We start from the raw sequence: 23,528 nt of genomic DNA, 5'->3' as shown, positions 1-23,528 counted from the left end.
AAGGTGGTCCTGGACTTCCACACTCATAAGAGGCTTATCTGAAGGCCTGAGATCCGAGTGGGTTCCTTCAGATCTGTTCAGAAGCCGGATAAGGTGAAAGAACTGGTTAAGGACCGCTCCAGTGACTGGTTCTGCCATTTACAACCACGTTCTACCCATCCTGATCAGGCTGGAGGGGCTGCCTGGTACCTCAGGCAGCAGGGAGGTATTGCGGTACCTCCTCACCTGCAGGATGGACAAGCCCTCAAAACACACCGCATCCTTAAAATACTCCAGTTCCTGAGAGCACAAGCCAGTGCCTGTATTCTCCTTAATTGGACTGTTTACAGTTTCCAGACACAGAGTGAGTTTTCCAGGGGTTTTCCGCTCTATTATGTAACTAACGAACAAAACAGCATTACAGACAAAGGGACTGCAAATAAACCTGGGAGCGTGTCCAATTTTGTACCGGAATTTCTCTCTGTGCACCAGAGTGATCCTGTGGCAATAAAATAATATTTCATGAGGAGTTTAGATCAATAGATTGATTTTTCTGTTTCACGTTACAGTTATTGAAAGTTAATTGAATGAAACTATATAGAAGAGTTCTGGTAGAAAAGGGCATTTTTTTCTTGTTTCCTTATCTTCATAAATGATATTGGTTGTCTGTTTGGGGGGCATTTTTCCCTACTGGCAAAGTTAAGTGTCATGATGATAATGTACCTCAAAGAGCTTCCTAGGGTATGACTGCAAAATGTTTAAGTGCAACCTATGTTTGAACACTGCTTTTAAATTCAGAACTGAAGCGCTGGCTTGAAAAGCATAGAAAGCATTTCCTTGTGGAAATAGGTGGTTTTCAGAATTGATCGCCGAACTGCATAAAGAACAGAATTACAAAAAAAAGGGGGGGGGGCAAAACAAGCAAAAATCATTATCAATACAGACAGCCCACTAATTTGCGTTGAGGAGGTTCAGCGAGCCAAGCCCTGGGGCTTCTCTTCTCCAGCCCGCCTGGGAAGGGCTGTGAGGAGCCCCAGCCACCCTCCGGGGGCTCCCAACACCCGAAGGCCGGCGGCGGGTGGTGCCCGGGCTGAGGGAGCTGAGGGGCCGCGCCCGCCCCAACGGGCCCAACGGCCGCGCGCCGCCCTCAGGCACGCGTGCCCCGTCCCGCAGGCGGCGGCGCGCACGCGGCAGCACGCAGGCGGCGGCGCGCACGTCGCTCGGCGGCGGGCTCCTCCCCGCTGCTGACACCCGGTGGCGGCGGCGGCGGAGGCGGCGGAGGGGCCCGGGCGGCGGGGCCGGGCCGCGGGTTTATGGCGGCGGCGCTGTCCGCCCTGGCTGCCAGGCTCTCCCAGTCGGCAGTGGCCAGGTCGTACGGCGTGTTCTGCAAGGGGCTGACCAGGACCCTCCTCATCTTCTTCGACCTGGCCTGGAAGCTCCGCATCAACTTCCCGTACCTCTACATCGTCGCCTCCATGATGCTCAACGTGCGGCTGCAGGTGGGTGGGCGGCGGCGCCGGGCTGGCGGGGCCGGCACCTTGCTCTGGGGCTGCTCCCTGCTCAGCCCCTGTGCCCCCGTGTGCCGCCCTCACGTTTGTCCTCGTTACCGAGTCATCCTCGCCTTGAGGGCATCCTTAGCTTGGGTTGGGAGCGCTTCTGTTCGGGTGTCGTGTGCTTGGCGCCTGATAAAATAATTTCCTAATAAAATGATGTGTTTAAAGCCAAGAACAGTTCAAGCAGGGAGAACGCAGGGGTAGCTTTAAGTAATAACGTAATTGCATGAAAATGACAGTTCAAATTTAATGTCTCTCCTGTCTTCTACAAAACGTGGGGCTCCCTAAACAAGCTTTGACCTAAAGACATTCCTGGTATCCCTCACAGGGTGGAAGTTTTATTGGTTTGGTGCTGAAATGAAAGCTTTGCTTTTAACATAACTGGCAACAGAAGAAGGCTATGGACATCTGATGTAGCCAAAGGTTGGGCGCTTGCTCTCTGCTCGTAAACATAACTGTGCTCAAAGTTTTGACGTCTGGCTGGTGGCCGAGTGCTAACAGATAAGGCTGGTTGCAGCCTGCGACTCGTGAAAGGCACGCTGGAGAGGGAAGAGGTCAAAATGTGGTGTCTCATATTTTTATTTTTGGGACGCATTTGTCGTGCAATTCTGAAGCTTGATATTGAGCCACGCTGCCAAAAATTACACACATGGCATAGTAATAAGCTCGGTGGCTAAAAACGCCTCGCCTTTGCTTCTTATCTATGCTGCTACGTAATGGTTCTCTTGTAATACCATCAGCTTGTCATTTGGCTGCAGTATAAGCAGTGTCCTCTAACTGCCAGTCTGGCCAGTTCCCTTCGGGAAGCTGTTCACACCACGTTCCTGATTTCCGGCGTTGTCTCTGACTGACTGCAGCATGTACTTCTGTTTACAGGAACGTGACTTTAATATTTGCCTTTAACGTTAAGTCTCTAATCAGTTACAGTCTGCGTTTGTACTGGTAAGGGAAAATCATGCTGTTACACAGTCAATCTTTACAGCTGCTCATTTGCTGACTCACATTGTTGCTTGCTACTAACTCTTTTTTGGTAACATTAAACTGAAAGTACAGAAGAAAGTTTATATTTGGGTACACCTCCTACCCCTTTAGATATGTTCAAAGCAGTCTTCAGGGTGACTTGTCTGTTTGGACTACTCTTAAGTTCTGCACTTGGGCTCCTCTTTATGTTAAAGAATTTTTATTTTTCTATATACTAAGAGCTAGAGAAAAGATGAGTCTCTTTTCTTGTGGGATGAGCTTAGAAAAAAAAAACCTGGGTGGGAAATTAGTGTAATAACTTTCTGTATTCTTTCTCCCTAGGTCCATATTGAGATCCACTGACTTGTCACTTGTTATTCTGCTTGCACTCTATGCTGCAACTACAGTCAGTCACGTTCCTCTTCAAGCTCATTCTGCTGTGAAACAGCAAAGCTATGTTTGTCTTCTATAGGAATATGAAGGAAGAAGATTTAAACCCAGGAAGAGTATGTGACAGTGGCCCAGATCATCACAAGGCTGCAGCTCACCTGACACGTGTACATTCCGTGTTGAACAACTCTCAGAATCATAGTAGCAGTTTACAAAAAGAATTATTTTATTTTAACATCAGGAATTGTTCTCTCTTTATTAATATACCTCCGCCTTATGTTGGCAAAGAAATGCCTCTGAGTTTGAGTGAATCAGCAGGGAGAAACTCAAGTCCAGCAGTTCCTTGGAAAGATTCATTTTGTCTGTGTTTTTCTTCTGGGGAAGCCAGGCTTGATGGGATTTCTCACTGCGTTAATATTTCAGTAATGGGTTGGCTGGAGAAAGCTCGTAGTTTTGCTGCAGACTTTATCTTAAGCTGCCCAGGAGATAACTTTGTATGTTTTGCACATGCATGGCTGGGAAAGGTGCAGTGTAATCAAGAACTGCAGTTTCTGGAATTAGAAGTGAGAAGCAGCACAGAGAATGAATTGCAGCTTGCACTTCTTGAAGAGCCGGCGTTTGGTGGGCTTACTGATCTCTATTCTGTTCCAGTTGCCTCACTGAATGATTATGCTATGGGACTCTTAAACAACCAGAAATCGTGTATTTTTCTTTGTTACTTAAGCCCTGTTACTTCAGAGCAACCACTTGGATATAAGACAATGCTTTCAAGTGTACGATATGTGACTACCAGTTTTCACGTCATACAGCTAGTAATATCTGTCCTAGCTTTTGCACTAGCAGGTCTCTGGTATGCAGTAGTGAAGGTAAAAACATACTAAAATTTTAATAGTTACTATTTTTTAACATTAATAGAAACTGAATCGATTCACTTGGAGACAAGGTTGCAGTTCAGGTTTTACTGATAGACAGCTAAAGTAAAAATTATACTTGTGTAATTGCTGGTAAAACTGGCTGTTGAAATAAGAGGCTTTTTTTTTTTTTTAGCACAGAATGTCTGCCTCTGATTGGAACGAACTTAATCTCAACACTTTCTGGGACTTCTGCAGGTGTCCTGTTAACACTAGACTAGAACTCAAGTTGACTGTTTAGCACAGATCCTTTTGTTTTCTTAAGGGTTTGTATTTGCTGAGTACTTTGGCTACTGTTTACAACCATTTCCAACCAAACTCCCGCTTGTAGAATTGAATTCCCAGTGTGAAATCAACCATAACTAATGTATCAGTCCTTAGAACACTATGAATCAGAAAGCTGTTGGGGTGGTGGTCTTCAATATGGCATAATTCTCAGCAGTGTTCCTTTTCAAGGGTGATACTGCTCTAACTTAAGCAGGATCTCATGAGCTTTATTGGGCTACAATAGACACACTATAAATAATTTTTTAAGAGAACGTTTTCTTTCCTTGAAATAGTGATTGTTATCACTGAGGCACAGTAATCATTTCTTGGCCTGCTGACTTTGGCTTTGGGACAGACTTCTGACAACAGGGTTTGGCAAACAATGGAGCAAGCATGTTGAAATCAATAGAGCTGCTTGTGAATAAGAAATTGTAGGAATACGATCCTGTGGACACGTAGATGGCGAAACTCATTGTGCAGTAGGTCAAAATTTGAACTTAGTGTCCAAAATTCTCAACAACTGAATTAGTATATAGGCTTAGTGCGCTCTGTGGACGTCCCTAAAGAGGGAGGTATTGATGTGATGGCTTAGGATATGTCTTCAGCTAACTCTTCAGTCTGAGTTAAAAGTGAGGATTTAATGCGGAGTAAACTCGTGCCAGTGGCTGACACATCACGTCATTTTTACTATCTAGCCTACTTCACTTTGGAAACAAAGTGATGATGTTATGTTCAGTTTGAATTGTATTGACCTGGAAAGCTAGTAGTGTTTCTAATGTTTGCTTGGGTGTTGGTATACTAGCATAGAAAAGTCCTTGATTATGAAGATGAGATGTTGGTTAGCAGTGTTATGGGGCGAGATATTGGAGGATATATCTTTTTCTAAGCCTTACTTGAGTGCTAAAAGTAAGGTATACTACTTCTTGTGTTAGGTGGCATGCTGTGCTTTTATCCCAACTGGTTGACTATTTCTTCTGGATGTTAGAAGACATAAAAAGCCATTTGCTTTAATTTAAAAAAATAACTTTTTCCCTGGTGTGTATTTTTATTAATTGTTAAAGTTCTAGACTTCTGACTATGTGACTTCTAGTCACAAACTACAGAAACTTCAAAATAATAATGCATTATGTATCTTAATTATTTTGACAGTAATAGTTTCCTTCTCGTCAAGCCGTTCATACTTTTCTGCCCCATCTCCACTACTGCAGTTTATCACTCTTGCAGTGGTAGTAACGCAAGCATTTATGGATCAAGATTGCTGAGGTAATGTGGTTCCCCAAAACACAAGAAACAAAGACATTTCCCCAAAAGTCTGTGGCTTATTTGAGTTATGGTGTGAACTGTTGTCTGTATACAGTTTAACCCTGCTGTATGTTTAACAGCTGGCAGAGCTGTGGGTACAGGAATGGAGGTGGAGGTTGGGGCTGGAGCCTGTTTAAGCTGGCTTGATTGCTTAACAGAAATGTGCAACTGCATCTTTAATTTCTATAAGCAGCTACACAGGTAAAGAAATACCATCTTCTGGTATGGGTATGGTGAGGTTTGTTTGTTTGTTTTTAAAGTTGCACCCAAACATAGTCCTGAATCCACAACTGATTTCTTGAACTTCCTATTTAGAGAATCTGTTGGTATGGTTGTACCTGTATTTGCCTAGAACCCCCTCTGTTCAGATGAAGAGTATGGCCTGGAAGATTCTCTTCCCTGTTGTACGTCATTTGGGAACCATGTATTTTGGGAACCACAGGTACATAAAACAAAAGATTGTAAGTAGTATTGTCATGTTAACAGGTAAGAGGCGTTGCTGAAGGCATAAAGTTACTAATCCAGTTTTTAACACACTGACTCTTAATGGTGATTAAAAAAAAAAAAAAGGAAAAATGAGAGAAACCACCTGTTAATCAGAATTTAACTGTGTGTACAGTGGGGTGCCAAGGGCTGTCTCATTATTGATAAGCCTGTGCAGGTGGGAATCTCGGAATGTTGAAACATACTATGTATCACAGTCCAGATAACATAGTCCTGTTTCAAACAAAATTTGCATTGAGTGGCCTTTAATTACTTAATACAGGATCACTTTAAATACAGATACAATACAGTTAAGTGACATGTTATTTTTTGTGTATTATATGTATATTGAATATAAGACTTAAATAATGTCTTAAGTGAGTGGATTTAATCCATTTTTAAGATAGCTTATATACTTTGCCTTGGATTTTATTGCTTGAAGCCTAAAAGGTAACTTTCTAACTTGAACATTCCTTCTGAAACTCAAATAAAGGATGGTTGGTATGCTGAAATCTCATGTAATATATTGCACTTTAAGCATGGGGAGGCCATAAATGGGAAACACTATTCTTGCACTAATAGAACTGTTTGACTAGCAGAGACAATGCTCAAATGGCTTTTTTTCTTCTCTAGTGGGAGAATAGTAAACCAAAAGGGTGTCAATCCTTTGAAACTGTATATAAATCAAACACAATATATGGTTTAGGCCACTGTTCTCTCCACAAATGTTTTGTTATCAACTCATCTCAAAAGATAGAAAATGTCTCTGCTTAGAACCAGTTTGTATGGAATTTTGTGGCCTCTAAGTTCTATATGGAAATTGCTTTTCTGAATAAATGTGTTGTTAGGGTTGAGAATGTTTTTTGGATGATTTATTATAGTACAGAAAAATAACTTTTAATAGGGGCAAGGGATCTTTAAACTGAACCGGGAGTTGCCTTCTTATTTCCAGTTCCTCTTAAGTCCTGCTATTCTACTGCTGCTGAAAAGGGGTATTTCTATTAAACAATTCTTGCTTTTTAAAATTTCATCGACCAGTGTCCAGATCCCTCCAGTACTACATAGGAAACTTGTGTTTCTGTCATTAGAAAACAACAAAAATACTCAATATTTAGAGAACTGCCTAATAGTTTCCCACAAACATACACTTAAGTGGAAATTTACTATATGGCGTACTGCTTTAAAAAAAAAAAATAATATACTTTTAAATGTATGTGCACAGAGCTCTGCATGTGGATAAAAATGTATTATCACAGTATGATGTTGGAATGCTTATGCAAACTATTATTTACTTCTTGACATTACAATGCAAAATTCAGTAGAGATGATGTTGTAATTCGCAGTGTGGTATTAGCTAGTGCAATCATAGAAACTATTTGTATGCGTTCTCATGCACCATGAGACAGTTTTAACTGTAGACAGTTTTTAGCCTCTTGCTTCTTCAGTGTTATTGTTTTTTTTTTTTTTTTTTTTTTACAACTTCAAAGACGGCAGTTTCTTAAACTTTGCCAAAGTTTGCTTTTTTTTTTCCTCCTTTTTTCCTCCTTTGCCCCTCCTTAAGGAGTGCGTGTATACCTATACTAAAAGTATACATTCTTTTAATTTTTGGAAGAAGCAAATCTGTACTTACTTCCCCAATATATCAGCTTATTGTCAAGTTGTTCCTTTTGTTTTTAATTATGGCCTGATCCTACTTATGTTTTCCTTCTCTTCCCTCCACATCATTCCTCAGCATAAGCATATGCTGAAATTGTGTAATTTCAGAAATGCTCCCCTGTAATGAATAACAAACTGACAGTAACCACATCAAGATGCAAGTATCCATAGTCTGGCATGAGGGTGTATGGCAAGTGGTATATCTTACAGAACAGTAAGTAGTCAGTGTGATATATTTCTGCTTTTTCCCAACAAAGCACTTGCTTTGATTAAAATCTAATATTTAAGTTTGTTTACTTCTGTCAGCTGAGAATTGCAGCTAGGATTTAGGGCTTATCAAATACATTGAGGCTGAAATTTAAGAAACAGTTACACTAGCTTCAAAACTTTAAGTCATAGCATAACTTTCTGAAAAAATCACATGAATGTACTCTTAATACTTTAAAACTTTTTTTTCTAGACTGTGTATTACAAAATGTGTCCTGATGCTTGTTTCTGTGATGCACAGTCAATAACTGGAAAAAAAAAATTTAGGATTTTTGTAATACTTGTGATGAATTCCCTTTTGGTATCTCTGACTACAAAGCCTCTAATCCTCAGTGAGGAGCTGCACTTGACAGAACTTTCAAACAAACAACTTGTTTATGAAAATGTTAATATTTATGATCAGCTCATATACTCAATACAAGGACACAGATCATCTACCTGCTGGCAGTTGTTGTGAAAATAAGAATAATAATATGGATGTGCTAGAATGAAGCTATCCTTCTTTATTACCCTGCATTAAGTAAGCCGTATTAGTGTGTACTTTGAAATTAATTCTGTATTCAATTCCAAAATCTCAATGATCTTAGTCTTTTTGGAATTTGTGATACAAGATTCAGACCAAGTAAACAGTTATTTCATTGTTAATGCCGAAATCAATTTGAAAACTAATACATTTTTGAAAATGGCCTGAGGGACTTCCAGAAAAAAAAAATCTGCCTTGAAATGATCCTATGTGTTTGTGTGATCTCAATATAGTCTCAATTATAGTCTCTTTGGAAAATCTCTTTTTGTGCAAGATCTATATAGTTAGAACCTGATAGCAAAAATGGTTAAAAAACAATCTTCTCCAAGTAGCAATGTTCTATTTTCTGCTTGTAGTCAATTTCACCTTTTCTTCAAATATAAAAATATCTGGATGTAATTAAGCTTTTGTTACTAAAAATAGGTAAATCTATTGCTTAGTGCCTGGTTCATCAGTAGATGAGTGTTCCATGAACTTCCTTTAAGATGGGTTCTGCTCCCTGCTGGTGACACTAATTTTAAATGCTGACACTAGAATACTTTCTGTGAACTGTGATGTTACCCATGCAAAGCAATTTTAGTCCATGGCCTTGGTCTTTGGCCTAATTATTTTTTTATTACAGTGTGGGAGACAGAGAAGGTTGGCACAAACCATTTTTGTGTGTGTTCCAGAGAAAGATGTTTACAACTTTGTATGTATTTTAGAAATTTATTATAACACTTTTCAACTTGTGAGTTTCCATAGCAAACTTGAAATCTGTTGTCCTAATGCAATGAATACAGACTTTTGAATAATAGTGCTGTCTAAGCTGCCAGGAGCCGATTGTGATGCTGCTTGCTTACACCACAGGAGGGAGTTAAACATCAGTCTTTTGAATATTTTCAGTTATGGCATTGTTTTATCTTAGTACAGTGCATTTCAGTTTATAAATATGATGAATTTGACCTGTCTTATGGATTGTCACTGCAAATAGCTTAATGTACAAAATCAGTACACAGTGGTAAATTACTGTAACTGTTTACAATTGAACTCTGAATACCGATTGGTGGGTTTTATCAAGCTATTTAAAACGAATAAAAGTCTTTTAAAAAAGATGTTTTGTCTGTGCTCAGCGGAAGAGCTAGTTGTGCTGCTCCTCATTCTGATCTTTCAGTCAGGTGTACAGATGTGCATATAACTTAAGAGCTCCTATTCCTGACAATATAAAATGTTTATCACATACCAAACATTTAAAACCTTTAAAACAAGTGCATTTATGCTTGGCTTTGGAAATATGGTAGCTGAGCTCTAGGGTAGCTTAATCATATCATATTAGCAACCCATGCTAATTGGTTGGCCTTCTTTTTACACTTTTTTCTTTGACACACCTTAATGAACCAGTCACAGTGAATTTAATTCCAAGGTATTTACTAACTAGGTCTAGTCTTGCACCATAGTTTCATTTTAGAAGAGCAAAGAAAACCATGATAAACATGTAGAAAATGCACAGCAATTCTCTTGCATAAGTCAGGATAATACTGTTGCATGTTTTTCCTAAGGGTTTAAATGCTAGACTTACTGCTTTTGCTGACCAAAGTGACACTAGAGGAGTCGAATAAACATTTATTTTCTGCTTGATGTTGAGCAGTAAAAAATAAATGGCCAGAAAACCTTCACACTTCAGATCTCCCTACTGAAAGCTGCTACCGGATGATTTATTCTGGAATCAAAAGACATAATTAACTTACGGTTTTTTTGGTTGTTCTCAGGGTCCCTTGATGCTGTAAGTGACAATACTGAGGAAACATGCTACTGTTATGTGCAGTATTCATTCTGAAAAGAAATGATATTGACTTTGAAGAAATGGCTGTGAAATTCAAACATACTATTAATGGTAAATGTTGAGTGTCTTTTCCCTCAAAACATGAATTTAACGTGAGAAAAAAGAAAGGGGGGTAATAAATCTAATAGTCTAGGAGGTGCCATGAGGTTTTAGCATATGGTTAGACATCCACAGTTAACAGAGTGCCATCAATCCTCTTTCTGCACTTCACAATAGAGCTCTCATTGTAGAGGAGCACAGACCTCCTCTATGTGAATCTGAAATTGGCAAAGGAACCAATTGGCAATTTAGACTCATACATCCTTCACCTTTGCAGTGTGTTTCTTAGCTCTTGTCTTTTCTGGCAGATACGATAGCAGCTTAAAATAAAAAATCAACCAAAATAAAATAATTTAACAAAATGATGAAATTATGCCTATCTCTTTAGAAGAAGGTTTTTGAAAGGTATTTGAAATGCTTTACCTTCCATTTAAAAAAAAAAAAAAAAAAGGATGAGGATCTTGTTGTCAAGCATGCTTGTAAAGCACATTATCGGTATTTTGAGCCTTAGGAAGTGCTGCTTTTATTTGTTATCATAAATGCTTTCTATGCATATCAAAATGTATTTATCTTTAACCTTATAGTTCAAAGAAAAAAAAATCAATATTTCAGAATTCTTTCAAGTATTATGCATTGTTAAAAGTATCCCTAAGGGCAAAGAACCCCAAACCAACACAAGTCAAATGCTCCCCCCTCTTGCTCATTGAACAAAAAGCCAGCAGCAGTGACAAACAGGATGTTTCTGATACGCCTTTTTTTATGTGTGTGGGGAGGAGGGGTGGGTCGGGCTAGTGGCTGGAGCCCTTAATCACTTAAGCTGGAAGTTATTCACAAATGACCCTTCTGAGCTCAGTGTTCCTGTCTGGCCTCTTGTAATAAAAAATCTTTTCTACAGCAGAGCTTCCTATAAATTGCCTTTCAGATCTTAAGCCTTGCATTCCAAGTATGACTGCAAGCACGTATGACTTGTTCCAGAGTTAGAAATAATTATAACATTTCCAATTTCTGCCCTTTGCTCCTCTCCTACAATATAAAGGTATTTAAGATTAAAAAAACATATGATGAAGTAGAGCACCTTTCTAAGGGCTTGCTTGTATACTTTCAGGTCACTTTTAGGTCAGGTTTCATCTTCTGTTCTCTAGCTGCTTGCTTAGGGAGAACATCTGTGCAGACTATAGCAGGCTTTTAGTCCTTCACTGTGATATATGGTATGTGTTCCTTACAATCTGTTGGTTGAAATAATAACTGTGTGGTCTGTGTTGTCACTGTCAAACATGATTTTCAGAGTTCTTCCTCACTTTTCTTCCTGGCTTATAATCAGGCATTTGCAGTTGGTAACTGTACCTTCTAAGTTCTATTTAGCTAAACTGTTTACTTTGCAATCACAGCAATCCAGAAGTCTGTAGAGATTTTCATCACTGTATTTTTTTAAAGCTTCATCAAGCTTCTTTGTTACTTGTTCAATTTACAGTAAATTCTAATGTATTTTCATAAAGTATCCACAAGGCATTATAGCTGTTCCTGAATGGATTATTTAGCAGTCTGTCTTTCCTCCACATAGGAAATGCTTTTTTCTAAAGGCCCCTATTGAAATAGCATTGTCCAAAGCTTCAACTGTATTTTGGATATTGCTATTGCTACTATAGTTACTATAAAAGAATGCTTTTTATCAGTGAAAACACATCTGGTAAGCCTTTGTTACTCATACGTGCTTGTCAAATCCAGCAGCTGATCTGCCTGGGAAGGAATCGCATTTCCACCTCCTAGCAGATACTCTAGCTGTGAGAGATAATGACATATGCAGGACAACTCTTCTCAACCTAGCATGTAAGAGCTTGAGAGGCAAGGAATAAACCCAGGGCAGGGGAAGGCCTAACAAAAAAATTAAAAAAAAAGAAAAAAAAAGAAGAAAAAAAAAAAAGCATTGAACGTATCCTTGGTTATTTTTGATAAATCTTTTCACCAGGAACACAGGATGAGGAATGTGAATTACAGCATGAGATGAGACAACCTGGATATGGGCTGACCTTCCTTTACAGAGAGAACTCTGTCAAACAGACCGGGACAGGGGCCACGGGGGGATGGACTTAAATAAGGACTGGAAATGGGATCAGAGGGAATAAAAAAGCAAAAGTATTTTATATCAGTTTCATGGGAAAGCAAAATAACACCTGTACTATTTTTCCCTCAGAGTTGTTATTTCTGTTATCTTTCCAGCCCTAGATACACCTTATGAAAAAGTAAACAGGAAGGTGAAGTAGTTCATTAAAAATGTGAAGCAAGCAAGGTGTTTGTTTGTTTTTCATTTTGGAAAGTGTAATCAATTAGAAATCTGATAGTTGTATTTATCTGTTTAAGTAACTTAAAGTGGTTTTAGTAGGACAAATCACAACTTTAATCCTGTAATCCAATCACACAGGATCAGTACTGATGCCTAGCCTTGTTGACTTAATCAGAGCTCTGTAAGCATGAGGATATCCCTATGTGAACCAAACTACGAGGTCAGGACCTGCGTTTTTTGGGAATGTCCTTAAATTTAGGCTAAGTTAATGGTCCAGGCCTGCTGACAGTAGAGTCAACGTGCACCCTTCCAGCGGTTCAAATGGATACAATACCATGCGTCTGAGGTGGTTTCAAATTCATTGCATACTTTCCTAATAGTGTGCTCCTAGCAAAAAACACTGTTAAAATAAATGTATTATTTAGAAACACACTGTCAGCATTTAGTAGCTGAGAATTAGAAAAGTAAATTACGCAATGTCCAAAGTTAGAGCACACTGGGTGGCCTTCTAAAACAAAGAAGACTGCTGGGAATTCCAGTTTATAAAATGGTATCATTTGGCACTTTCTTTGAATGATTAAATTGATAACTTTTGCTAACATTTTTTACATAGCTTTAGTCAATATTGGTTTGTAATCTTACATAATCTCACATGAACTGCACACAGTCATTAATACAGTTATAGCCTTTTTGCGGAGTAAATGTAACCTTTTTTTTTCTTTCCTAGAGTATTAGTTTTTTTGTTGTTGTTGTTCACACATTGTTCACCTAGGATGTACTGTCTCTTGCATTATTTTGTTTAAAGTCAGCTGCTTGACATTGGTGCTGCAGTTAGAGAAAATGTTTAGTATCTTTATTCAAATTATGCTTTCAAATTAATCTGACAAACACTGTCATGTTGTAATAATTTCTTCTTCTATTTATAAATGGCTTCTTATCGTAAAGAAGAATCCCCCAGTCAGTTTCTCCCAGTTATCCTAAAGGGTGTTGCAACTGTGACGCATACATAGGCACAGCAATAATAGAGTGCCTCCCTGCAATTTCCACTTACAAAAGAAGACACCCCAGCTTCCAGTAAATTCAGTAATTCAGGGAGAATTTTACTTCAGTTGATGACATCTTTTTAATTTGCTGTTACTAGCTGTGGCTTTCTTTATTTAAGAAGTACTACAGAAGTGTTAAACAATTGCTGGTGATTGGCAGAATGGGAGGAGAAATGATTTTACTCAGGCAGACTCCAAAGTTAGAGGTGGAGTCTGCTCCTCGTGTGTTGTAAATGGGGTCTGTAAAGGAATCGAGAAAGAGTTCCCATTAGAACCAGCTGTTGAAAGTGAGCACCATGTCTCTGTTCAAAACTGGGCTGGAACCAAGGCAGGATATCCACGCTGGCTTTGTAACAGCCTTCAGAGAGTCTTTTGCTCATTACACAACCAGGAATGCCTCTAATCCTATGATCTAGAGATAAAAGACTGTCTCATTAGCATAAAATATGAAATTGTAGTTTTTTTGCCTGCATGTATATAGACATACATATATTTACATATAAATATACACATGCATGAATACTTTTCTAGCTCAAGAGTATATTTCTGCTTAAGTTTTAAGTACTTTCCATAAATTATTAGAAGTCTGGTAGCAAAGAATGGAAATACATTCCTCAACGTACATGAAGCATGATAAAAGCATACCTTTCTTTTCTGTTGCATTATTGTGGAATTAATGTGGATCTTCCAAAAGCCCATTGTGATAAAGCTACTGCTTTACTAGTTCCTATTGCCCATGGTCAGCATTCTGATACAGTATCTTTAATTGATTATAAGTTTAGACTTCTGAGAAAAATACTTTATCTGCATGTATCTGCCATTATTTGCAGTTTCATAACCTAGCAGAAACAATTTTATCTCCTCTCTAATAATTTTAAGCATTTTTTTATTTTAGCTGAAGAATAATGAAGAATTTATCTCCTTTTAACTTATAATGATGTATCTCAGCTTTACTAAAGCAGAAAGAAGTACATTTATAGAATGGAGAGATTTGTACAATTTATGCAGAAAGTCCAGGCCATTTCAGGGAACAAGCAGCACCTAGAAAAAGAACTGCCAAGCTACTGTTCTTCATAAAGAGTAAATCTGAAATTCTGTAGACGCAATCAGGATGCTGAAGATTCAGATACAAGAACTGCCTAAAAATACTTCATGGAATGATTTAATCTATGAAGGAGATAATAGCCCCTGTCAACAAGTTACAGAAGTTTTTTGCTGTGAGAGAGACCTTATTTAAGAATATGAGCAGTACTCAGGTAACAGTCTATCTTGTAAATCAGTTGAAGATGTTGAAAAAATTATCTGTTTGTTTTAACTGTAGTTATCTGCCATCTTGTTTTTCAGGTTTGGTATCCTCCATACATGCTGAGCTCTGGAAAAGCCTTGCAGATGGGAATAGAGAGTAAGGGCATGATTCTGTTAGTCATGAGAATTTAGCTGTGCTCATTATCCATATCATCTACTGAAATGGTTTCTCTTTTAGCAGGAAGACCAGAATTCTGACCTTGCCAGGCCAGAGGAAGAAAATGTCCTTGCGGAAGAGAGCTCATTTATTCTAAGCTGATACAATACCTGAACTAAATACCCAAGATTCTCATGTTTTTGTAGTGTTCTCTGCAGGTTTCAAAAACTTTTACATGACAAGTCTTTCTGGTATAAGTGTCCTCTTATTTCCTAAAGCTCTGGATCTTTTCCCAGAAACAAATAAGGAAATGGAAAAGATATTCTGCATGAAAAAATATTCTTTATCCAGTTTGAAAATGTTTAGCAGTACATGTTTACCTGAGTACTTTGTGGATTAAAACTGTAGATATTTTAAAATGTGAATAATCTTTCTATAAAACATGCTTCAATAGTTCTGGCTAACAAAAATTTACTTTCAAAATGCATCTTCATCATCTTTTTTTAATTTGGATATTTGGAAATTTTCAATATCCTGCTGAATGGTACACCTGATGCAGATATCCTAAGAGGAGAGCTAGCATCTGTACAACTGAGATTTCCAGGATTAGAAAATATAATTAAGCTTTTAAAGATACACATAAAAAAAAAAGAAAACTTCAAAAAATGTTTTATTGAATTTCTTGGTCGGACATTAGTTTTGCAAATGCATCTACTGTATTTTGTACTGTCAAGCATTTTTTTTACATTACATAGCTTATTGTATCTAAAGTGTGGCAATTTGCCAACCCTAGCTTTTAGTGATAAATTCTGCTATACAAAGCAAGTTTTTATATCTGAGGCCCCTTCCTCCTACTATTTTATCATCTTCCTGGTTTTGTCTGTTTTCAATAAATGCCTTTGTATTTTCACATCTTTTATATGCATGTATACATAGATCCTTTCCTCTGTATTAAAACTGACAGTTGCATGTTGGTAAGGATAAAAAAGACAGACTTTTGATTTCAATTTAATTGCACTAATGTACTACATGGCTTTTTTTTTACATTATACTATGGAAAGATCTTAACATATTGCTATTAGAAGTATTTCCTCAATTTGAGAGTGGGATGGGGAGGCAGAGGTTGATGTTTCATAACAAGGCTTTAAAACTGAAGTAATCTCTGGGTATAGCTATATTTGAGCACTACAGATTGACACATGGAGGCTGGGTTCTCAGAGTGCAAATACATTGCTTTAAAGCACATCAAATTTAAGCATATCGAAATTTAAAATCTAAAAAGAAATTAGGGCAAAGGCCAAACACCTCTCCCTTCTCCATCCAAAGACGTTGAATGTTTCTGCTTGAAGAGAAGAATTTAGATTAACTCAGCAGTGAGAAGCCACAGAGAGACCTGAGATCCCTGCGCACACAGTGGAACCAAAAGAAACTTGAGGGTAAGGACAATTGAACTAGAGATGGTCAGGGGAGAAGAATGAGATTGGAGGAAAAAAATTGAAGATGCAATGCAGCAAACTAGAGAAAAGCTTTTGGAACTTACAAGAAAGGGAAGTTGTCCCTGATGTCACTGCCCATTTTAACAGTCTGTTATAATTCCTTTTTCCCACAAACTGTTATGGAGGATGTTGGCTGCAAATCATCATGTACTAGTCTTTTTATGAAGCCCTTTTTGTTGTTCTCTAGACCTATTGTTCTTTTACAGTTATATTAATAGACTAAAAATAACAGAGACAGTTCTATCAGGCTTAATTTACAATTCTGTTTCTTAAGAATGATTATTTTATACTGCTGATTGAGATCACAGAAATCCTTTTCTGACCCCAGAGGCATAAGGTACCAAATTCATCCTTCATGTAACCGCACTGAGGTAAATGGAGTTACATCAGGAATTAATTTGACCCGTCTCCACCATTTCCTTAGAAAAATTCTTTGTTTTAGTGCTTGCCAAGTTTTAACTTCGACTCTCCCTTGCTTAACATCATCTTGCACTTAGAGACAGTTTTTCTTTAAGACTTTAAAGAGAAATACAGCACAAGAAAGACAATTATGGTGAAGAACTGTTTTTTAAATTGGAAGTACACTTCTTATGGCAAGAAAATACCAAAACATTTCTGCTTTGATACAGAAGAGTACCGGATTTTTCTTACATCTATGAGGACATACAAGGAATAAAATAGTGGGCAGAGACACGAGAAGGAAAGGATTTAGGTAGTGTTGTTCTGCTTCAGACTTTGAATATTTTTTCTAACTACAGCAGTTGGAATAAATAGGGACCTTTCTTAGTTAGAGACAGTAAGAATTTAAAATACTACACACCACCATTTAACGAGGAATCATTTTCCCTTTGCTTCTGGACTCATCAGGAGCTATGTATTTGAAAATAACGTACAAGAGAAGCTGAAGGCACACTCTCACCAGTACACAACTACAATTTCATGCTACATTAAATTCAGTTTTTGGATGGCCACGTGGCACAAAATTCTTAGGACATATTTAACCCAACAGTACAAGTTCGTTTAGGAAAAAACAAAACAAGGAGTAAAGAGTGGTTTTACCCCTGATTTTAAATTAAAGTTGGTATTTCAGCTGCCACTATAAAGCCAGGTTAAAGCGTGGTCTAAACATTGGGACTTGCAGCTGTCTGATCTTGACAAGAATGCAATTACATGCTCATATTTGATCTGGATCAATTTACTACCATTAGGTGATCTAGCAGTGCACAGATGAGGTATTGACAAGCATAGTCTGGCTCTAGGTACAGTTGGAGAAGGGCTGAGCATGAGGGATCAGAAAGTGAAATTGATGGAGAGCCTGTGGTTCGGAATAAAATTAGGATTATACAGGGATGTTGTCCCTACTGACAAAACAACTATCCACCACTCTGCCTTCTTTTGACACCACCTGTGTGTCACAGTCTAACAACTGGCACTGTAATTCTGCCAGTTCAATTGTTTGTGGTGTAAACTTGATCAATGGAGTAATACAGGTTGAAAATTATTATTTTAGAGAGAACTTTTAAAATCTGGATTGAGTATTCTGATTTACAGCATGGTTTCCAAACAGTTACATGAACAGCTAAGAGGGCACTAACAATCACCATCATTAGTTGACAGTTCCTACTCCTGGCTAAATTTATGGTTCCATACTTATTAAACCCAGATTTGTGCACTGCTGACTTGCCAAAAGCCAGATTTGAGCCAGCTCACGTGGAGATATGCAATTGCATTTCAGATGCTCGCTGGTGAATCAACAAGAGCACCTGGTCTAACCCTTCTAACATCGCACGTCATGAGCAAGTCCAGCCTGTCACTTGGCTGCCATATGTACGCTGGGATGCCAGCCCTTTTACACTGTGGAGTTGTTTAAGCAGGCTTCTCCAGGCGGGGAGGAAGGAACCGTGGGGGCCTCCCCTGTTATCAGCATTACTACAATAAATCCTTCAACTGCTGCCATGTGTATGTAGATAGAGCAGGACTCATATGTGGCTTGCAGCCAGCTACAGCTCCCAGGGTAGGATGAGTTAGGACTTCCAGTCTCACCAAGGCCTGGGATTTTGAAGAGCGCTACGCAGTAATATTTGCAGCCACCTCAAGTTGGAATTACCAGCAGAGGTGAATTCACAGACTGTGGCTATTTCTCAGGGTGAGAACAGAGCGTGGCCGTAGTCAGTGCGCTCTCCCTTGGAGAACTACTTTATATCAAGCTCTTTCATTTCCCTTAGATAAAAAAAACCCTCAAGTTTTATACAAAATCCCACTATTGGTCTGTTTCAGACCTGATGCTTTGAATACAAGTCATCTTTTTCTGTTATTTTAGGTACAGCTTTCATACTCAAAAGCATCCTGTTTGTTTCTAGTACTATGCATAATTAATACAGGTAGAACAAGTTCTAACACTTAGTGTATTTCACATCGTAAGCCTTACAGAGCTGGTGGACCTCCACGGTTTTTAATGCATTTGGCTTTCCTCACTGGATCATTCTGGTGTTCTTCGCTCAATCACTCACCAGTGGCCCTATCAGTGTTACACAATGGAAGCCAGCAATGACTTCCAAAACCAGTAGTATTTGATGCTAAGAATAGATTACAGTCATTTAGAAGTGTTGAAAAAAAGCCTAAAAATATGTCAAGAATTGGAATTTGAAATATGTCACAAATAAAAATCAGGATGTGATTTAGAAGTTAATTTGCATAAAGAGCACATAAATTTTTCAGAAAACAAGCATTTAAACAAGCATTTAATTTTGCTTCTTCGACTATTTTAGGGGAATAAGCTTCCTATCCATACAGAAAAGCACCATTCATAAAATATGATTTACTTGCTAAGCTTGAGCTTTGATGTTCCCCAAAGCAATATAAAATACTTACATGTAAAATTTTTTTTGGACTAAATGAAAAGTGCAAGCACTCTCGAAACCATTAAGACAACCAGCAAACAGGATTTTCTATAAACGTGTTTTTCCAGCTGAGACAAATATGATGTGTGTGACAGCACAAACATTTTGAGAAGCAATACATGACTAAAACCCATCTGCCAGACAGAGGAAGTCAAAGAGTTTGCCTTAGGGATTCAAGAATACCAGATTATTCAAGTACTGATAAATAAATAAATAAATAAATAAAAAACAGGGAAAAAAGACATGGTGATGGACTAAGACCTTCCTTCCTGGAAACTATCAGGCATTGCTTCTTAAAAAATAAAAGTTGTTTGATCGTCTAGAATTTACACAGAAATAATCTTTAATACAACAGCTGAGTATCGATGACTGTCTCAGAAAAGATATTGTCTCAGGAAATGAAATGCTTGCACCACTTTTCCAACCATGTGAGCATCTAAGTGAGCAATAAAATCAATCAAATAATTCTAGTACACAAAACGTTGCACAACATCTATGTTCTTTAAGATGTATGTATATTCTTTAAAAGATGCATCCATTTTCTTTAAGAATGTATTCTTAAAAGCGTATAGATGCTTGCTCTTTAAGAGTAACTTGTCTCCTTAAAGGTAACTACAAAATCCTTCTTATCAAGTCTAACAAAGTCACAATAAGCAAAAGTTGCCAATTAGTGATGTCTTGAACATATGAAATGGGACTACCTGCATGCATGATGACTGCCTCCTCAAATACAATTTCAGATTCTTCCTTCCAACAGTAAGATGCATTATTCCATTTCCCTGTGTAAGATACTGACATCCAGCCTGATGGCACAATGGCAGGTTCTTTATTTCTTTCTGTGTTGAGAAAATTCAGAATGGTATTTAATATATAATGTTACCATCTACTTTCCTGTTGTAATTCATGTAACGAACACCACCATAGTTCATGCTTTTGTTTAGAAATTAGAATTAGAAGTTTACAAAATCTATAATCACAAAATGGTATTTTACATCACTGCAACATTTACATTACTGAAAGAGGAAACTTATCACGGTAAGATTAAGCATATTTCTTTCTACAAGTAAACTGAAGATGAATAATTAAGATTCTTTTCAGAATTTCCATTAACTGATAAATAGTAATCCAGAAAAAAGGGAATCGTCTCACGCTGAGGAAAAGATGTGATAACCAACTGGGCTTTCCTACACCTAAATTCTTCAATTATTAAAAAACATATATAAAAGGGGGGGGGGGGAAGAGCAATTTTCATTCACTATCACTTGGGGTCTGGTTTAAATTGCAATCCATAAAAATGGCTCAAGATTTAATGAGTCACTTAAGCCACAAAAATATGATGTAAGGGATTCAGTTGTCTTCACTGATTCTCTGTGTTACGACAAATGTCATAACAGATGTGCTCCTGACCCCTTAAAATGAAACACAATGTGATAAATTACTACTTAGTGGAAACTTAATCAAAAAAGACACTAAGCTATCTGAGAAAGGAGAATAAAGGCAAAGTATATTACCTGAAAATTCAGCAAATATCCACATTTATCATCAAGGAATCAATCCTGCCAACAGCAGTTTTTGGAGAATGCCCAATTTTCCCCTAAAAATAATTTAAACAGACCAACTATTAGACTATTATTTACACGAATGACAGACTATGAAGTTCTTCCAACACAGAAGGCTAGACTTGTGGATATAAAACTGGCAAAACATACTTGTGGTAAAAATAGAGCTATGACTACAGAAGGGACGGCAAGCAAGAAAAAAAAGATCAAATAATCTTCACAAAACTGTTGATTGAAACCCTTATTTACACAGAGAGAAAAATAAAATCGATATGTTTCATAACAGAAGAATGATCAAAGTTCAGGAAAACAAAGTAGATGTGAGAGAATTATTCACATGAGTAAGAAATACTTTATTGGAGTGCATCCTAAAATTTGCTGAGACTGTAACCTGTCTCGTTATCTGGCATCTGCTTCTTTGTTGGTAGGGAACTGCCCAGTATTTAATAATGTTATTGTTGAATTACCAAAAAATACAGAGCTGTTCTGGTATGGTAGAAGCACTCTAATTACACTGTAGAACTATGACTGTAATTCTTTAGTTTATTCTGTACATTTTCAAAAAATCTTCTGCCCTAGTTTGATTTTTAGCCAGACATGACAGACTAAAGTTAAACATGTGAAAAGCAGATAGTAAGGTAACAATTTTGATCTTAAAAAGAGACATACAGCCTTAAAGAAGACACTATAATTTCAATGCTCTTTTATATTTCGTATCATTGGTAAGTCATCCTACTAAAACAGGACTGAAAGAACAGGTTTTCCTTGAGAGGATACTGAATGATATATCTTTCAAACCTACAATAGCGTAAGCTACATATTCAATAGGGCAAAAAACTGGAAATATAACTGTTTGCTCAAGTTAATAATTAGGTTATAATAAAGAACATTTAGTTTATTTCACAAGTTTATCTGATTTCAGCATGAAGTTTATATAAATATCCCAACTGATCACTTATAGTTGGGGCAATCCTTTTTTTCTCATCTTGCTTGCATCACAACATCATTTTCATCTTTGCTACTAATTTTGAGAATTTTAAACCTTAGTATTGCTTCCACTGAAGTCAACTGGAATTTTGCCAGTGGGAGGAAGACCATGGGTCACTCTTCTCTGCTATAAGAATTAATGATTGGGCTTTCATTTTGTGGTAGAATTTTCTGTGTATCAAAAGCATATTAAGCTATAATGGAATACAGGAAGGGAAAAACGATACTGCTAAACAAAAACAAGAACAGAATGAAATATATTTTATATAAATGTGCAAAACAACACAGATTAAATGAAAGCAAACAATCTGTGATCAAAATAAAATTTGAATTTTTCTCATGAAACAGATTCCCCTCTAATGTAAATTAAGTCCGCTCAGTGGGCAAAAATATTCAGAACCCACTGTCAGCTCATCCGCATTCAAATTTATTTAAAAATCATTCTGTAATTTCACTTCATAGACACACATTTCAAAATAAATCTCCTACCAAGGCAATGCTTCTGTTTTATGTAATCATCTCCTTTTTATACACTAACTGATAAAAGTTATAATAAAGGTTAATTTAAAATATGAAATACAGAGGAGTATCTTAGAGGCGTACGACATTTATGATTTCTCGCTGAGGTAAAATGCTTTATCACCAGAGCAGCTGTAAGAACCAAAGCTCAGCCCTCAGCAAAAGGGGATGGATGTAACAGCCACCGATTAGCAGTGGTGTCCAGAGGTGAGCACTCCTGACACAGCTTTTTAGACAGTATGCTGTCCCATGCCAGCCTACAACAGGAAAATGAAAACCCTGATATTTTCCTGTTGGCTGACCCCTTCCTCCCCCAGTTTCCTCTCTGAATAAAATTTTGACACCAAAGGTTTTAAAAAGTAAAGCGGGGTGGTGCCTGGGAAGGAAGGAAGACTGGTCTGTGCCAGCACACTTCTGCTTACCTTTACAGACTTTGGAGGCAGCTGATATCCTGACCACTGTGGTATCGCACCGACGATCTTTAGCAAGGACTTAGGAAATCCCACAGATATTTGAGTCCTAGATCCGTAAGCAGGCAAATCTTTTCCCTTACCAAAACAGACGATACATACCAGGCAAAACCCCTTGCTGCATATGAAGCAGTCCCATTTATACACAAAACTTCATGACCACTGCAGCAGGGGAAGCATACAGCATCTCTGCAGCAGCAGACCAAAGCATCAGGAGCAAGAAAGACTGCAAAAGAAACGAGCACAGACACCATGAGCCTCAGGCTCCTTTTCGGACACTTCCACCCACCTCGTCCCCCTTGATAGTGTGACACCAGCCCAGCTCTCACCCCTCACCTTCTTGTCATCTCCCTGTCACCTTTTTCCCTCATAGACACCTTGGAACGACTTCTGCGGCTCTGCAGACACCTTGGAACGACTCTGCAGACGTTTTCTGGCTACTACAGAGCCCAGAAGACACCCCGGCCATACCGATACCCAGCACGACGGCTCCCCTCAGCCCTTCCCACCGTCGCCCCCCGGGGAACGCTTCTGCGTGGCCTCAACTCCGCCAGGCCAAACCTGCCGGGAACACCCAGAGGGGGAGAAGGCAGGAGGGAGGCCCCTCGGCCCGGGGGGGCACGGCGGGCGAGCTGCCGCCCCCTGAGGGGGAGAGGCGGCGGGGGGCGGCGGCAGAGAGCCGGCCGGGCCTGCCTTCCCCCCGCCGCCCGTCACATGAG

The 23,528-nt window shown here is 38.4% G+C and overlaps 2 protein-coding genes and 1 long non-coding RNA gene across 7 annotated transcripts; 2 read left to right on the top strand and 1 right to left on the bottom strand.

Moving 5' to 3' along the window:
• The first annotated feature begins 1,198 nt into the window (after window positions 1–1,198).
• LOC126913492 (small integral membrane protein 10-like protein 2A) lies at window positions 1,199–2,911 on the top strand. The gene is made up of 2 exons (XM_050713921.1): window positions 1,199–1,478; window positions 2,835–2,911. The coding sequence occupies exons 1-2, from the start codon at window positions 1,293–1,295 to the stop codon at window positions 2,853–2,855; spliced, it is 207 nt and encodes a 68-aa protein (XP_050569878.1). The 5' UTR covers window positions 1,199–1,292; the 3' UTR covers window positions 2,856–2,911.
• LOC118249371 (uncharacterized) lies at window positions 1,512–23,509 on the bottom strand. 4 transcript variants are annotated; one of them, XR_004779032.2, is made up of 6 exons: window positions 23,146–23,509; window positions 22,762–23,035; window positions 20,786–20,868; window positions 19,976–20,110; window positions 10,019–10,103; window positions 1,512–1,661 (listed from the first exon to the last, which is right to left on the bottom strand). It is a non-coding gene; the product is annotated as an uncharacterized LOC118249371 (long non-coding RNA). The 4 variants fall into 4 exon arrangements; XR_004779031.2 differs by lacking the exon at window positions 1,512–1,661 and adding an exon at window positions 3,087–9,485; XR_004779030.2 differs by lacking the exon at window positions 1,512–1,661 and adding an exon at window positions 3,087–3,433.
• On the top strand, window positions 2,948–15,788 carry LOC118249370 (uncharacterized). Of its 2 annotated transcripts, none has more exons than XM_035549241.2 (3): window positions 2,948–3,748; window positions 14,821–14,878; window positions 14,963–15,788. In XM_035549241.2, exons 1-3 carry the CDS (start codon window positions 2,948–2,950, stop codon window positions 14,977–14,979), a joined length of 876 nt encoding a protein of 291 aa, XP_035405134.1. In that variant the 3' UTR covers window positions 14,980–15,788. The 2 variants fall into 2 exon arrangements, with proteins under 2 accessions (XP_035405134.1, XP_035405133.1); XM_035549240.2 differs by having other exon boundaries at window positions 14,960–15,788.
• Window positions 23,510–23,528: the final 19 nt, after the last annotated feature.

This window comes from Cygnus atratus, chromosome 15, assembly GCF_013377495.2.
Source record: "Cygnus atratus isolate AKBS03 ecotype Queensland, Australia chromosome 15, CAtr_DNAZoo_HiC_assembly, whole genome shotgun sequence".
NCBI classification, from domain to species: Eukaryota; Metazoa; Chordata; class Aves; order Anseriformes; family Anatidae; genus Cygnus; species Cygnus atratus.
This window is presented reverse-complemented; position numbering and strand designations above follow the sequence as displayed.